Source organism: Arvicola amphibius, chromosome 4 (genome assembly GCF_903992535.2).
Source record: "Arvicola amphibius chromosome 4, mArvAmp1.2, whole genome shotgun sequence".
Taxonomy (NCBI): Eukaryota; Metazoa; Chordata; class Mammalia; order Rodentia; family Cricetidae; genus Arvicola; species Arvicola amphibius.
Window position 1 is genome coordinate 64376197 of NC_052050.1, and position 18189 is coordinate 64394385.

The following is an 18189-nucleotide window of genomic DNA, read 5'->3' on the forward strand; positions in this document are numbered from 1 at the left end:
GAGCCAACTTCCCAAATACCAAGGAGAAAGAGAGTATGGGCCAAGGGCCAAGTAAGTCCTCAGTGGGCTGTTACACAGGGTGCCACAAGGGTGCTGGAAGGAGAGGCCTGTGCTGGAAGCAGAGTGTGTCTGTCTGACATTCTTCCTCTTCCAATGAGCAGGTGAGCAGAGATGGGGCCCTGTGTGTTTTCTTGCAAGGGGCCAAGGCAAGATGACCAAGGTGAAATCACATTAACAGCAACAAAATGTCAAGAGACTAGGGACACAGCTCAGTTGTCAAAGTGCTTACGGTTCCGGGGATGCATGTAAAAAACTGGGCTAGGTTGGTGTATTGTAAGTGTTTGTGATCCAAGTGTTGGGAAAACGGGCATGGAGAATCCCTGGAGCTTTCAGACCAGCTAGTTCAGTCTCCTGTAGCAAGTTCTTTGTCACTGAGAGACTCCATTTCAAGGAAAAGAAGCGAGATGGACAACTTTTGAAGAACACCACCAGAGGTTGACTTCTGGCTTCCACATACACATATATATCACTATCCACACACACACACACACACACACACACACACACACAAACGCACATACAGGGATCATTAATAAACTAATAAGAAGAGAAACCATTCTCAGAGCTTAGTCACCAAGCACTAACATATGGTTTGATGGTGCAAATGAATAAGCCCGGAGTCTCCCCACTTGAAGCCCTCCGCACCTCTCCATCATCATCTGTGAGAGGTGACATCTTCTGTTCCCTCATGCTTGTTCCCCTGTACTCCCTGCATCATCGACACAAAGAGGGTTCTTCCTATGGAGAGTTTGTCCTTCTTTCCCTGTGCTCCCTTTGCCTGGATACTTGTGTGGCTCTGTACCTGTGTGAATGGCCCCTCTTCATCTGACAGGACCAGAGCCATATCTCCAAAGGACTACTTCCTGCCCTCTGGATCTCACACCACGCTCTGTCTCTCCCACCCCTGAATATCTTTCTTCAATCACCTGGCTTGCTCGTTCAGACTATCCGCTGCATGCTGCTTTTATTTATTTATAAATCTGCTGATAGGCTGCTGGGAGAGAGACCTAAGGGAGCCAGCCTTCGCTGAGCCTCACACCTGGGAAAGAAAGGCATCCAGCACAGAATAGATACTCAGGAGCTGTTGAATGGATGGCTCTGGCTCGTGTGTCACAGCCATCACTGAGCTGATGATAGGATACACCACTGATGTTGGTTGTTACAAAAACCTAGAAGGCAAAATGGTCAAGTGATCTTCACATTGCTCATGAGAAATTGTTACAATTTACAGAAAAAATCGTATTAAAATCAACAGTAAGGGATTCCATTTTTAGATCATTTCTTTATGCCAAACCGTAATAGGTGTTTCGTCTCCTGTATTTTCCTGCAATGTGCTTTCTGAATTAAACCATTTGAATGCAATCTCCTGTTAAGGAAACAGGTTCAGAGAGGCTAAGCTTGTAAAATTGGACTCTGAACTAAATTTGAGCTAATTCTTAGCTCTAAGAGAGTACAGTTTTTGGTATAATTATAAAACTTTGGAGATGAGACGTGTCACTGAGAATGTAAGGATCAAGTAACAGCTACAAATGAGAGTGTGCTATGGCTCCTTGATTAGGCAATATTCTTGGGCTAGGTCTGAGTGGTATTGGGTCGAGTGAGACACTTGGGTGAGAGGGTAAAGAAAAAATGGGATTGGACAACACAGGAGTCAGGAGGGCTCTGATGCTTAGCTGAGGCCCTAGTTAGTCATTTCTGGAGGTCAGAGACACTCAGATTTTCAGGGCCTAGACAGTCGAGGTCCATCAAGAACTACTGGACCATATAGCAGAAGATCCTCAAGCTCCTAAGTAAGATATTTAAGTTTAATGCAAAATAGCTTATGTGTATTATATGATTATAGATTTTGGAACCATGTTATTTAACCTTACCATTTATTTGTCAGATACACCATATAGATTCCATATAATTGTGTGTGTACACACTATTCTTGTTTGCTCTCTGCGACTTGCAGCAGAAGGTGTTTATTCCATCTTACAATTGAAGTCCATCCTTGAAGGAAGTCAGGGGAGGAGCTCCAGCAGGGCAGGAAATGAAGCAAAAGCCATGGGGTAATGCTGCTTACTGGCTTCTCCTAGGCTTGCTTTCAGTTAGCTTAGTGACGCAGCACAGGCTCACCTGCCCAGGGATGGCACTGCACATAGTGGGCTTGTGTTCTAGGCAAGCAGCTACCAACTAAGCTATATTCCCAGTCCCAGACTCTGTTCCCATGGGCATTCTCAATCCACAATTGGTTGAATCCATGGATATTGAACCAAAGAATAGGGAGGGAGGGATGATGGGTAAATGACCATTCATTGACAGTTTCCTTTAGTAGGGATATCTAAACAGATGACTAAAAGTCAGAATTATTACTTGCAATCTCAATAAAACATCTCTGTTATTGAACCAAAAGCAATTTATTAAGGAGAGCTGAGTCTGTAGAGGATTCAGCCAACAGAGTCCTCTGAAATGACACAGCACGGCTGGTCTCCATGTTGCTGTCCCTGGGCTCCAGCGCCCATGTTCTTCCATTAGAAACAGTGACCACAGTAGCTACCACGGTAGCATGACTTCCCTGCGGTTCAGCATTTGGAGTCAAGGTGCCTGGCTAGCAGAGCCTGGGCCCCATGTTCATACTTGCTAATAACTTGCCTTTTAGAACCTGGGCAAGCATGGATTGCAGGGGGATTTTGTACAGTACAAGACCATCTAATGCAAGGCAGTTTGGACATGAATGCCTAAAAACAACAAAACAAAACAACAACAAACAGTTTCCTCTAGGGGTGCAGACCTGGAAGGAATCCAAAGTATGATTGGAAAGAGAAGAGCATGTTTTCGATCCACTACACATTTGTAACTTACAAACCATTCTATTTGAACAGACGGTAACCAGCTTTTGACTCCGACTCTCTCAACTTGAATTACCTACTGGAGAAGTTTCCAGAGGATATTCTCCTGGTACATCTCCTTTATTCCTGTCGTTGCTGAGTCTGCATTTCTTCAATCTTTGTCTTTCTCTATGTACTGAGCTGGCCTAGGCTATCACCTCCTCTATAGACAGTGGCAGTGGCCCCTGAGACAGTGCCGGCTTTCTCCTGACTACAGAGCCCCAGCCTGACTGTAAAGCATCCTCTCTGTGGCCCACACTTTTGTCTGTTCCTCGGAGCATTGACAGTGGTGGGGAGGTTTGCACATAGGTGAGAAACTCCTCCAATCCCCTGTGGATCTTTCTCTATACCTCCGTGGAATGTTAATTTTCAGTGTGAGGAGCCCTGGAGTTTTTCTACTTCTTGCCACAGAAATTCCATGGCAACATCTGTACAATCCCCAAGGGACTACATGGCCCTTGGGAAGCCAGAAGTTCTGTCTTTCATCCTGGGCCTTCTCAGACTGGTGACTAAAGCCCTGCCTGGCTCATTATTGGCAGAAGGCTATTTCTGGAATGGATGAATGCTAATGTGTTAGTCAGACTTTCTTAAAGCCATTCTCAGAAGACTATCGAGTGAGGGCAAGTCTTCAGTGGAACATGTAACTGAAGTCTCATAGGGTCTTCAGACAGTGGTGGGTCCAGGGTGCTTCTGGTTTCTTTGTCCTCTAGGTTCCCCTTCCAGAGTTCAGCTCTTTCCCATGCATAATTCTACACAAACCATGCATGATATCTCTAGGATAAAATGACTCTATCCCCAGTACCTTCTTAGGATGTCTTAAGCCTGAGTCTAATTAAACTGATACGTCTGCCCACTGATCCAGGCAGTGAGGCTCCAGGGATGGGGTATTGATTGCTTCTGCGTGCACTTCAGATTCATCTTTGAAGTCCAACCAAACTCCTTGAAGTGGGAATTGAGAAATAGGGATGCTCTCCTGCAAAAACAGAGCAGCTATTTCCGTTGGACAGGAAGGAGGAAGCTGGTGAGGCTGGGCTCAGTACTGCCCACCCTCAATCAATTTGTGGCTCACTGGATCCTGTGAATATGCTCATTTTCAGGAAGGACATTAGGAGCTGGAATGAAGAATCCCCAACAGAGCAGTGTGAATCCAGGTGGGCGGGCCCTGTGTTAAATGACAGGTGTCCACATGAGCAGCTGCTCTGTGGTGTCGGTGGGAAGATGGGTCTACACACTGAAGCCTTACGTGTATAGCCATGGAGTAGGGTGACTTGCCAGTGTTCACTGCCAGCTAGGAGTGAGGCAGGGAACACATTACCCCCTCAGAACTTCTGGAAAGAACCAACACTGTCAATACCTGGAGTTTTAGTTCCCTGGATCCAGAAATAGAAGCAAATAAATATTTATTGTTTGAAGCTGCAAGTTAGTGGTGTTTATAAGTGGCTGCCTACCAATGCCAAGGATACGTTGTACTGATCTGGAGTTATTACCCCACGAGTCAGGTGGCTGTCAAGAGACCAGGCTGCCATTTGTAGAGATTTTTTCCAATATCTGTCTTACTCCCCAAGTCAGACCATATGGAACCCAACTACACCATGAGCCTCTTTGGCAATATATATAAAATAATCCTTTATGTTGGGGCCAGGGATGGTAACATACACCTATAATCCCAGCACTTGGAAAGTAAAGGTAGAAGGGTTAAAAATTCAAGGCTATGCTCTGCTACAAAAAATTGAAGAATCAGTCAGGGTTACAAGAGACCCTATCTCAACACAACAATAAAACTAGACAATACTGATTTTTCTATGCATAGAAGAGATGACACAAAGGCCCAAGGGACCAGACCATCTTCGTGGCAGCAAGTGTCACGCTAGCAGTTGCTGAACACAGTTGAACAAGGATGTGTCTGTCCATACATGGCTGCTGGGATGCAGAACCTTGACCCTGACACAGCCTAGATTACAGATTCCATTATGTGCTATGATGTCATTTCTCCATATTTAGATGTGAACGAAGGCTGAGTCAACGCGCAAGGGAGAGCTAGAGGCACGAGCCCAAGTTGCTGGGAGCTATGGTGTGAGGGCTTTGGAATTAGGGCTCTGCATTCTGTTTTTTTGGCAGTATTTTTTCCTTTTTTGTTTTCCCTTTTCTTTCCCCAAGAATAGGGAGCAGCTCATCTCTGTGCTGGTTCTTACAAGTGTGTTATGTTTCCAGCTCATTAGCGGCATTTGTTTTCCTTGTCTGCAGCCCTGACAGTGGCGCTGGAAAGGCTTCCCAGAGGCTGCCAGTCTGCGTGCTGACAGCCTAGGGAAGCCAGCCAGGTGTGCAACGTGCCAGGCAGGAAGGAGGCACTATGGTCACCGTGGCTTTTCTTTTGTGGTGCTTTGGGGAGGACTGCAGACTGGAGGATGTGCTCAAAGATGATATATATTTTTAAAGATTACACCGTTGCCCACCTTCAGGATCACACAGTGACTTTTCATGAGTTAGATGAGTTTTCAGTGTAAATCTAGACTCTTCATGACTAAGGAAGGGAACAGTGGGAAGGGAGGGAAGAAGGGAGGGAGAGAAGGTGGAGGGAGGGAGGGAGGGAGGGAAGAGAGCAAAGCAGTGGCCTGCTTGTCTGGTCCCTTCACTTCTCTTTCCGCTTTGCTTCTCCTTTTAATGCCTGTTTTCCTCCCTCCCTCCCTCCCTCCCTCCCTCCCTCCCTCCCTCCCTCCCTCCCTCCCTCCCTCTCTTCCTTCCTTCTTTCTTTCCCTCCTCCCTTCCTTCCCTCCCTTCCTTTCTTCCTTCTTTCCTTTCCTCCTTCCTTCCTTCCTTCCTTCCTTCCTTCCTTCTTTTGCTAAATACAGGCTATAAGCTAGTTAGCCAAGCTGCTTTTCAACCAAATTTCAATCATAATGTCTTCTCCATGTCCTGTGTGTGTATAAACCAAGTATCTTAATTTACCTCCTTTGGATACTATTGACAGCTTACTTCCTATGATAAAACAGCACGACCCAAAGAAATTTAGCTATGGAAGGGTTTGTTTTAGCTTATAGCCTGTGGTTGAGATGAAGGAAAGTCAGGTTAGAAACTTGAGGAAAGAAATGGGAGGCAGGAACTGAAGCAGAGGCCTCAAAGGATCCTGCTTACTGGCTTGTTCCTCAGGACTTGCCCAGCTTGCTTTATTAAACAATTCAGAACCACCTGCCCAGGCATGACACTAGCCCCAGTGAGCTGGGATCTCCAATCAATAATTATGAAGAAAATGCCACACAGACTTACCCACAGGCCAGACTGATGGAGGTGTTTTCTCACCTGAAGTTACCTCTTCTCAAATGACCCTAGCTTGTGTCAAGTTGCCGAAATAAACCTAACCAGTATTCCCAGTAAGAACTAAACCAGAAGTTCAATGTCATCCTCAGCTCAAAGAAAGTTCCAGTGAAGGGTCTACGGAGCGTGCACGGCTGGGCACAGCCATGGCCCAGCAGCTCCTTCGGGCCTACGATGAGATCCCTGACAGCACCCAGTGTCACCGCAAGACCTACATCACCACTGCATTCGGCGGCCTCATTGGCACCATAGGCTCAGCCTACAGCATCGTACTCAACCTTGCAGACACCCACCTGGAAGCAGTGGCCAGGGCTGGCTGGTACACGTTCACTGCAGCTGCTGTCGGAGCTATGTTCGGCCTCACCACCTGTGTCAGTGCCCAGGTCCATGAGAAGCCAGATGACCCCCTGAACTACTTCATTGGAGGTTGCGCTGCAGGCCTGACCCTGGGAGTGCACACTCACAACTATGGGACTGCAGCTGTGGGCTGCGTATACATGGGCACTGCAGCCGCCCTGTTCAAGATGGGCAAGCTGGAAGGCTGGGAGCTCTTCACCACCCCCAAGGTGTGAGTGAACCCTGCAGCAAATAAACACTGTGTCCCTGTGAAAAAAAAGAAAGTTCCAGTGAAAATAATCACCAAAGACAGTATCTTTGAATTGTCCAGGGTTGTCAGATGCAAGAAGTACTAGTTAAAAAATGCAAAACCAAGGCATCTCAGCACACAGAAGGTTGAGGCAGAAGGATAGTCAGTTTGAGGCCGGAATCTGTTAACTGGCAAGAAACTCTCCCCCCAAAAAGCTAAGCAATTTAAAGCAAATGAAAAATTGCCTGTAGATTGTCAAACAAAACAGAGTGCTCAGTCACCAGGCGAGTCATTCCACACTGTGTAGCTGTGCTGGACTTAGAGGGATCTTGAGTGCTGAGGTATTTTACCACACGGTGAAATAGGCAAGTCTGGCCAGTGCCAACCCAAGCATCAATATCCGGCTTCAGCATCTTGTGGCTCTTGCAATACTATCTGTTCACAGAGTCAGCCAGTTGGGCTCCCACACCGGTGTTTCTTATCCTCCATCTCGTCTGTCCGTTTGTGTCCCTTTCTCTTACCAACTGTCCTTAACTTCTTTAAAAGTGGCCTATTTGTTGTTCTCTTGAGACAAGGGCTCACATAGTCCAGGCTGCTCTTGCTCTTACACTCACTATACAATCAAGCATGACCTTGAATTTCTGACCTTCCTACCTCCTTTCCACAAATGCTAAGATTACAGGTGTGAGCCACCATGCCTGGCTTTTTCCCTCTTTTTGTTGTTGCAAGGCAGAGAAACTGAACAAAATCCAAATGTCCCCTTTGGAGTCAGCAGAAGCAAAAGATAGTTGTATTAGAAGAAGAAGTATCTTAGTTTTTGTCCTTAAGACATTTTTTTTCTTGAAGGATTGCCTGTGAAGTGTTTCTAAGCAGAAACTCTGTGGGACTTTGGTGTAATGAAGCCATTAGGTCCTTTCTAATAACAATTCTCTTTTGACCATCGGGTGTTAACCACATGTGACTCACTAATGATAGAATTCCTGGATGAGGTTACCTGGAAGATTCGAAGCAGGCAGCTTGAGTGACCTCAAAGTTGTCATTGAGCTTGTCCGAGCCTCTTTCATTTTCTGAGAAATAAAGAACTGCTTTATGTGATTGCTAGGGGCTCCAGGGCTCAGAAACTCTACAGCCTGCGACTTGAGTTATTCCAAAAGGCTATTATTAATAAAAATAATACATCCATTTTTTTGAGCACCAGTTTCAGCTTGGAAATTACACTAGGTCTCCAGCAGACCCTAGTCTGTCTATGTGTGGTAGTAAGACTCTTTCCTTTAGGCATAACATGATTGCCATCTTGAAACAGAGATTACTGTGGCCTGGTAACCATAGCAACTAATTGAGCAGAGCCATACTAAGATAGTGATGTCTACTGTAAGAGTGACAGAGTGGTTGACACCCCATACTAGAAGGAAGAGAGGGGAGGGTCATGGGACCTAGGATGCCAGCCATTACTCCCTCCTGCTCTTCCCTGACTACAAGATTTTGGGAGTTCCTGGAGTATATAGGAAGAGAAAGGTAAACTAAGACAGGGACTCCATGATGCAGCTCCTGGGAGGCTATGCTCCATGACAGGGTGGGATTTAGTAGCAATGAGGCTGTGTGGGAATCAGTAATCCTTCACCCATGCTGTGTAAGGAAGCTCTGGAAACTCCTTTATTGGATTCGATTGAGGCTGGACTTAGGTAGAATTATCATTGGTCCTCTACGTAATCAGTAGGCATTTGTTCACACCATTAGATACATCTAGATATTAAAACATTGTTCCAGTGACCCCCAATCAGATGTGGAGAACCCCAAGGCTCAGGGAAGTTGGCAGGTGCCTGTCAAAGACAGTCTTCAGGCCACATTCACAGGCCACATTAATGTCAAAGACCTACCAAACCTGCACTACCACAGCTCCAGCCTAAATACCAGGCTGATGTGGCCACAACTGATGTTACTACACGCTCAGCTTCAGTGGTCCAGCACCTCCCTGGTACCCAGCAAGCTCAAACTTGACCTCCAGATACTTGTTCCCCAGATACTTCCAGCTCATGGTCAACTCATCAAAGGGGATTTAAAGTAATGAGATTTGGCTGAACTTGGGAATACCCATCTTCTACTATCTGCCCATCCATCCTGCTAATTGCTCTTATAGTTTTAGGCTCAGAAGCTTTTCTCCTGCTAGACTTCAGAGAATGAGGGTGATAAAGAGGGCAGGGTACCTGCTGTGCGGATAGTGACCTTGCCACGACAAGATTCCTTTGCAGATAAATTCCTTTGTATTAGAAACATCAACCCTCAAGATTCCTTTGCAGATAAATTCCTTTGTATTAGAAACATCAACCCTCATGGGACTGGTGTGTTATTCCAGTCCCAAGAGCCCAAAGGTCTGCATCCATTTCCCGGATACACAAATGAACTGGCATTCTATTTCTGTCTCCTGATCAGAACTCCCAAGTTAGCAGCTGCACTTCTGGATGTCTACTTAATGTGTTCTTCTTTGTGAAGGTGAATGGGGGCTACATTATCCATGCAGGCGACTCATTACCCACTTCTTTAGTGAAAGAAAATACCCCATGGGCTCCCCTATTAGACGGCGGCACGGGCACTCACGCTTGCATGATCCTGGTCTCTCCTTGCTTTGTTTCCCTCGCTCTTGGCATCTCTCTCTCCTCCTCGGGTTCCCTCCCACACATGCCTTGAGTGCTGGCATCTCTGCTAGCATCCTATAGAGAGCTTTTCATTCTTCACTCCTGCAGCTTCCAGAGACAGGCAGTCTTGGGGAGGAGCAGCAGCTTTTGCCAGGTTGATGCAGGGCAATCATGAGGCACCAGGAGACTCAAGGCGAAGGAGTAGGTGTTGTCTTGGAGATTTCTTTACCACCCTGGGTTACTTGGAGTCTTATTTCAAAGCGCCCCTGTGATGTGTTCTTTGGATTATTGCAGTTTTTCTTTTAACAAAAAGAGAAAGGAAGAAAGAGCTCCATGTATAGTCTTGGAGCATAAATCAAGCAAGATACTTTTGCGTTCTAGGCTAAGCACTGTAGCCCTGGCTCTTTGTGCCTTGTGCTTTCTTTCACTCCTCTGTGAACCCCACCCCATGGGAAAGGTTGGTGATGGCTGTCTGAGGTCATAGCAACTCCTGCATCTCTGAACTACCCCAAAAGCACCTTGGGTTCTACAATATGAGGACAGGAATTAGCAATAAGACAAAAATGACAGGTAAGAATTGTCATTAGATGTCTAGGCTCTGGGCATGCGTGATCTCCTTTAATCTCACTGACTCTGTAAAACAGGTTACTGTGTCATGTCTCCAGCTGGAGAGACACTATGCCTAAACTCAAGTCACAGAGACAGTCGTCACAGAAGACAATATTAAAAATCATGCCTCTGTTGCTTATTCTTCCATATCCCTGAGCCATACTGAAGCATGGTGGTGTTTCCTTAGCTCTCATGTAGAAGTTACGGAGCTTGTGGTAAGGGTGTAACAACAGCTGAAACATGATCTCTGTCAGCAGGTATGAGCCGCTGGCACAGCTTAGGGAAACGGGCATATCACTGGGCTTGTGGTAAGAGGATAACAGTGGCTGGAACATGGTCTCCTCTGTCAGTAGGTGGTGGGACTATAAGCAGCCCGCTCTCCTTACTACACAAGTTGTGCTCCAGAGGGAAGACATGCCAACAGAAGTCCACGGCATTGTTGTTGCCATGTGAGGTGGAAAGAGCTTTAATCTGCATGAACTGATCCGATAAGGTGACCAGTTTCTCCAGATATGTACCAGGTACCTTCTGTAAGCCATGTAACTCTGTATGTGTTAACAGAGATGAAGCTCAAACATGTTGTGTTGAACATGACAAAAGCATGTGGCACACGTGAAATCCAAACAATTACACTGAATATCTATGAGCACAAACAGCACAGAGAAGCCGGGAGGCAGGGGTGCTCATTACTTTCTTTATCCTGTGAGTAGATGCTTGATAATCATCAGTGGAAAACTGAACTCATGAAGAAAAAAGGAAGGGAAGGAGTCACGAAGAAGGAGTGAGAATTCTGTTGTTTTTTTTAATTTCCGTCTCCTCCCCGCCTCCCATTTACCCCACTTCCCACTCCACTCCCCCTCCCTCTTCTATCCAGAGAGCAGTAAGGGTTCCCTGCCCTGTGGGAAGTCCAAGTTCCTCCCCCCTCCATCCAGGTCCAGGAAGGTGAGCTTCCAAACAGGCCAGGACCCCCAGCCAGTATGTGTAGTAGGATCCAAATCCAGTGTCATTGTCCTTGGCTTCTCAGCAGCCCTCATTGTCCACCATGTTCAGGGAGACCGGTTTTATCCCATGCTTTTCAGTCCCAGTCCAGCTGGGCTTGGTGAGCTCCGATTAGATCAGCCCCACCATCTCAGTGGATGGGGGGACCCCTCGCAGTCCAGACTTCCTTGCTCATGTTTTCCCTCCTTCTGCTCCTCATTTGGACCTTGGGAGCTCAGTGCGGTGCACCAATGTGTGGCTCTGTCTCTATCTCCATCCATCACCAGATGAAGGTTCCCTCACAGTCCCGACTTTCTTTCTCATATTATCCCTCCTTCTGCTCCTTGTCAGGACTTTGGGAGCTCAGTGCGGTGCACCAATGTGGGGCTCTGTCTCTATCTCCATCCATCGCCAGGTGAAGGTTCTATGGTGATATGCAAGATATTCATCAGTATGGCTATAGGATCTGGCCTTTTCCGGCTCCCTCTCCTCAGCTGCCCACGGAACTAGCTGGGGGCATCTCCCTGGATACCTGGGAACCCCTCTAGAGTCAAGTCTCTTAATAATCCTAAGATGGCTCCCTTAATTAGGATATATGCTTCCCTGCTCCCATATCCACCCTTCCTGTATCCCAAGCATCCCATTCCCCCAAGCTCTCCCCATCCTCCCCTTCACGCTTTTCTCTCCCCATCTGGAGAAGGAACCTGGAAGGAGTTGGGGAGTGTTGCAGGAAGTAGGTTTATGTACGATGCAACCAAAGAAGGTATTGTTTAAAAGGAGAACCAGCTGAAGTCAAGAAGAGTTTCTTTAGCCTCACACTTTGAGAAGGTGCAGCCCATTATAGGGGATGGCGCAGTGGTGGGAACAGGAGGGAACTGATTGCATTGTATCTGCACTGAGGAAACAGAGAGCGTAGAGAAGGTGTGGCCAGGCTATAAAGTCTCAAATCCCACCCTCGGGATTCATTTCCTCCAGCCAGGTTCCAACTAGATACTCTGCACCTTCCAGAACAGTAACCATCAGCTGGGGACCAAGTGGTCAGAAGCTTGGGAGGACGTTTCACATTCAAACCGCAACAGAGGGATTGGTAGTCAGCTGATTTGGCTTTATTTATTTATTTATTTATTTATTTGTTTGTTTGTTTGTTTGTTTGTTACAGAGAGAGAGAGAGAATAAGAGAGGATGGGAAAGAGGTGTGATGGTGGTGAGGAAAGGACAGGGATTCCACTGCATTAATACTTGCTTGTGTTGCAGGTAGAAGCTTAAGCAGAAGTAAACATGAGGAAATGTAAGACAGTCAGATGTGTATGACATGAAAATACCTATTTCTCACCAGTTCCTGCTTGTCTGTGCTTTCCTACGTGCACATAGTTTATAACGACTTTATTCAAGTAATCAAGGAGAAAGTCTATTTGAAGGGTTTACATAGGTAAGTGTGTGTACGTGACCTCCCAGTCCCCATTTTGCGGCGGACAGAAAGTAAGTAGAACCCCAGGAACTCGCCTTGCTGTTTCCAGCCAGCGTCCCCTTACCAGTGTACTCTATAAGCCCTCTTAGCATTTTGTTCTTTCTGTTTGAAAACATTTAAAATGTCACAGAAGCTTTGGTCTATGTAAACAAAAATGGACCTCTATGAAGCTTTGACTTCATGATGTGACCTCAGACCGATCAAATAGATTGATTAAATAGAGATAATAGTCCTTATGTCTTGCCAGATATTACAAGTACCAGTGACGGGTGTTTGCGGAGCCTCTGAGGTCCACAGAGAAGGTTGTGAAAATATCAGCCGTGGCTGTCCCTGCATCGTCAGGTTGATAGAATCTCAGCGTTCCATGCAAGCCAGGCTGAGGTGAGGCTCTCTCATTTGGCATCTCTCATCTCCCTCAGCAGGGCTCCTGCATGTTGTTTAGGAATCCTTAAGGGATGGCCTGAGAAGATGGTATTGCAGACTAAGTTCTTGCCAAGAAAGTATGAGGACATGGACACCCAGGTAACATGCCAAACATGGAGACACACTCCTAACTCCAGCAGCATGGAGACACAGACAGAGAGAGGATCTCCAGACAGTCTAGACCAGCGGGTAAGGTGCACGGCAGTGAGAAACTCTCTCAAAAAATAAGATGGTGGCTTATGAGGTACAACACCTGTGCTTGTGCTGACCTCTGGCCTCTGCGTGCATGCATGTGCAAGTGTATGTGCACACATGCATAGCTACAGTCAAACAGACACACACACACACACACACACACACACACACACACACACACGCAAGAGAAAGAGGGAGGAAGAGAGAAAGAGGGAGGAGGGAGGAGAGAAAAGAGAGAGACCCTAAGAGTGCATTTTTGGTTGAATGCATATTGGAGCATCATTTTCTGTTACTCTTGACATAAACAAGATAAAGCTTGGTTTATTCGTAGTATAAGCACGTTTTTAGGTGGTTGCCAGGAAAACATGTCTTCCCAGTGAGTCTGAAAGTGATTCCTTCTTACTCATTTCCAATTCACCGAGACTCATTCAAGTAATAATCTCGAGAACAAGGTGAAAAATAAGGCCATAAAGGTATAATGCAATTGATTCAACAGAAATCACTGTGCTGTCTGTGGGGTAGGGACAAAATTCTAGAGAGACAGGACCATACCTCAAGAAGGTGAAATGTAGAACCTGCACTACGGGACAGTTCGTGAGCTGGGCAAGGAACTGGAGATTGTAACACACACACACACACACACACACACACACACACACACACACACGGACACACACGGACATGGGTCATCCTTGAAACAAGAATGCTGCCTTTATTGTGCTCCAGAGCAGCTTACATAGGGATCCTTAACTGAGAGCCATGCCCCAGCTCCTGGGATTTTCAGCTGTAAACCCACCAGAAACCACACCCCTGCCATCAGGAACTCATGAGGGTGTCATGCTCAGAGCAGCTGCAAGCACAGGAAAACAAGTTTACTCCATTCACCCTGGCAGGCAAAGGGTCACAGAAAGTCAAGACGCTAAGGGGCTGAGGGGCTGCAGCCCCAAAAGTGAAGCACCCCTGGTATGTTCCCCCTCTGCACTATGTAGAAGAGAGGGCTAAGGTGTGCTGCTCCAATGGCCCAGATAAGCAGCAGACAAGCTCCCAGAAACCTGGCCATGGATCTCTACCAGACTTCACCTTGAGCACCCAAATCCCATGTTCACTTAGTTTAATGTCATGAAAGATGCTAGGCTATCTTCTGGACTGAGAGAAGTTAAGGAACTATGCAATTGTATAGACTGACCTTTTCCTCTCTGGGTTTTCAATTCTCAATTTGAAAAGTAGCTAGAACAGAAAAGTTTTTTTGTCTTATACCAGGAAAAGAAATTGGTAACTATATCTCGATGTATTCAAGCTCTAATTTCAGTGTACCTTGGTTATTAATTTACTATTGAGGGCACTGGAACTTTAGAGATGAAAGCCCCAACTTGTAAGTCTTTATAAATCAAGTTGAGGCCCATCCTAAAATGCCAACTAAAGAGACAAAAAAAGGCAAAATGAATAAATGAAAAAGCAGAGAGGGGGGAGGGAGGGAGGGAGAGAGGAAAAGAGAGAGAGAGAGAGAGAGAGAGAGAGAGAGAGAGAGAGAGAGAGAGAGAGAGATTCATGACTTCCCTGAGAATTCTCACCTAATCTTGGACCCTGAGGGACAATGGTCAGAGGGACAGAATAAGAGGGGTCTGTCATGGGGCACTGATGAGCTTTGGGTTCAGTCAGCAAGAACTAGAATTCAGGCTCTGTATCTGAAGTATTCCAGTTGAGCTTTGGGCCAACATTGCCTCAGTTCTGGTCTGGAAAAAGACTCAATGAAACTTTGATGTTTGAGGGTGGAGAGGAGGCTGGCTTCCTAATGGTACCTTCTTCTCTCCGGGCAGTAGTCTCCCTGTGAGATGACAGTCTCACTTGATTCAAGGAGTGGTCTGGTGACTCACCAGGGCTTGGCAGTACTTTTGATCCATTATCATAAAGAAATTTATCATAGTCCCGTGATTCCTGAACTCCAACATGAGGTTTAGGCTCCTGTCAAGGAGATCTTAAATAGGACACAACAGAGCTAAAACCTGACAATTTGTCAGTTATAATGGCTGCTATTGATTGCGTGCTTGGCAGTATCTAGAATATGCAGACACATGACACTTAGGGCACATCTGTGAGGGAATTTCTAGACTTAGTTAATTGAGGAGGGAAGAACCATCTTAAATGTGGGCTCTGTGAAACGGGCTTAGTCTCTGACATAATAAAGAGGAGAAAGCAGCAGCATTCATCTCTCTCTGCTTCCTGATTGTGGATGCACTATGACCAGCCATCTCTTGCTCTTGCCATCATGCCTTCCCCAACCTGATGAACAGAAACCTTCCTTCCTTCCTTCCTCCCTTCCTTCCTTCCTTCCTTCCTTCCTTCCTTCCTTCCTTCCTTCCTTCCTTTCTTCCTTCCTTCCTTCCTTTTTTCTTTGTCACATCAAAGGAAAAAAAAATGAACTGATTCACCAGTCAAGGAGATAGATATGAAATAAACATGGCAACACTTATATCCTACATTTAATTTCTCCATAGGCCCAAATAAGTCAGTGGTTTCTAAAAATCACTTTCTACTTAGTATCTCTATATTGCCTCTGAGTGAGAAAAAAAAACACTAATGGTTATAACTCAGCACTGTTCTCCGTGTGCTTTGGTACTGCCCTGCCAGGCATGATGTGCACACAGCTGCATTAGTGGCATGCAGGCTACGGCGGTAGCCAACTGCCTTCTAATTGGATTGGAGAATTGCTCCACAGCAGGGATTCGATGTAGTTACTGTAAATCTAGCCAATAGCCTGATTCTGCAGAGAGAAGAGTCAACTGTCATTCTGCTAGATGGTCATATTGCCAAATTCCTCAATCTTAATGGGGATTCGGGCTTGCTTTGTATAATGTGAACTCCAGAAACCTGCAATGGTGATCGTTACTAGACAAGATTGGGATGGCTCCTGAGATAGGAGAAAAGAGGCATTAGGGGATACCCAGCTGTGCTGAGAATAAGCTTCTGGGGATAAGAGGCTCCAACCAAGGAAAATGCACTTTGCCAGTGGATTTTGTCCTGCAGTTCTTTATTGTCTTGTATCTTATAGGTATGCTCCACCAGACCCAGTCCTAAAGTTTTCTTTATTTCTTTTTCACCTTTCTCTAATTCCTTTTTACAAGTCAAAACTTTAGCTTAGTAGAGTCTTGCCATGAGGTCACCATTCCCTTTATTCCATTTAACATCTGTCTTTTCTTAAAATTTTATCTACATTTTGTGTTTTCCTTTGCTTATTTTGCTCCTTTTATAGATCTGCATAAGCATGACCTAGCATAACTAATAACCAAACAACATAGTTGACAGTAGGCTGATTGGAAGTGTCTTGTGCCAAAGCTGTTAATCCATAATTCTTCAATTTAGTCTCAGGCAGACTTTTGGGGACAAGAGCAGAAAGCACCCACATTCTTACACCAAAATATTACAAGAATGGTTTCTAGGCCACACACTAATATTCTTTGAAACCTCTTGAGCCAGGCCCCAGCAGTTCAACTCAACCTCAGCACCACTGTCTTCCATGTTCCTCCTAGTATGGCTCTTTAAGCCCCAGTTAAAGTATTGAACTGTTTTCCTAATCCCAAGTCCCAATGTCCACATTCCTCCCAACAAAAGTGCAACTGTGCTTATCATGGCAATACCCACCCCACTCCTGGTACCAACTTCTGTCTTAGATAGGATTCCTGTTGCTATAAAAAGACACCATGGCACATTTTAACTCTTTCAAAGTAAAGCATTTAATTAGGGCTGGTTTGCAGGTTCAGGGGTTTAATCCATTATCACCAGGGCAGGAAGCATGGCAGCAGGCAGGCAGACATGGTACTGGAGAAGGAGTCAAGAGTTGTACATAATGATCCACAGGCAGCAGGAATAGAGAGGCAATGGACGTGGCTTGAACATTTTGAAACTCCCAAAACCCACCCCCCCGTGACATACTTCCTCCAACAAGATTGCACTTACTCCAACAAAGCTACACCTTCTAGTATGTCTACCTTTGAATTCCTGGATTTTGATTGCTTTCCTGAGAATTCAAGGGTATAACAATTAGTTGAAGGAAACAGATTAACTAAAGGCAGGTAGCACAGATGAGGATAGGGGAGACTTCCCTTTATCAGCTCCTCTTTCCAAGGGCAGAATGAGGCAATGGCAGGAAGTGCACACACAGGTGAGCTCTTTGTGTCCAAGGTGCCATCTCTCTCATCCTCAGAAGTGTGTTGGGCTGGGTCTAGCTGTTAGGCTTGTAATCCTAGTCATTGCTATGACTAGAAGATTGAAAATTCCAGGCACACCTGAGCTACAAAATATTGGGGAAATAACGAGGCAGGAGAGCAAGAGTCCCCTGACTGTGGTGGCCTGTGGCCCTCAGTCCAGTGTAGGACAGCATGTACCGACATGAAACATTTAATCCAATGGCCCTGCAGAGAGTAGCCGGGAGCCAGGAGATGACTACAAATGAACAATGCCCAGCTCTTCCAGGAGGAAACCCCTCTTCTGAGTCCTTCTGGATCTAAAGAGCTTGGATTACAGAGTCTGGGTTGCTTTTTCACATATTGGATAATTCGGTAGCAAGAAATTCAACTTTTGCACCAAGGGGGAAGCTAAATTGAGGAAAATGTTAGTAAGAACTCTCTTTAACCTTATGTTTGTGTGTGTGTGTGTGTGTTTGTGTGTGTGTTTGTGTGTGTGTGTGTGCGCGCACACACACACACCTGGCTGCTCCACATAGGCCAGAAGAATATGTCTGATCCCCTCAGGCTGGAGGTGATTGTGAGCTGCCCTACATGGGAACCCAGCCGATGGTCTTCCATCCCAAACAAGAAGTCCGTTCCCATGTGTAAAGGTTTAAAAATAGTTATGAGAAATTTTACTCCAAATAGGATAGACCCAAAGAAAGAACTTGATAGGTGTTGGTTTGGTTGTTTTCAAAGTTTTCTGGCTTGTTTTTGGAGAATTTTCCCTTATGAAGAATCTAGAATATCCTTTGGTTATATTTTGGTTTGGGTTGTTTCATTCTGTGTCTAACACCACAGGCCTCTCCATGTGGTAATCTTGGGTTTATTT

The 18189-nt window shown here is 45.8% G+C and overlaps 1 protein-coding gene across 1 annotated transcript; it reads left to right on the top strand.

Annotated features, from left to right (window-relative positions):
* The first annotated feature begins 6388 nt into the window (after positions 1 to 6388).
* LOC119811058 (NADH dehydrogenase [ubiquinone] 1 alpha subcomplex subunit 11-like) lies at positions 6389 to 6814 on the top strand. The gene has a single exon (XM_038324625.1). It carries the CDS (start codon positions 6389 to 6391, stop codon positions 6812 to 6814), a length of 426 nt encoding a protein of 141 aa, XP_038180553.1.
* Positions 6815 to 18189: the final 11375 nt, after the last annotated feature.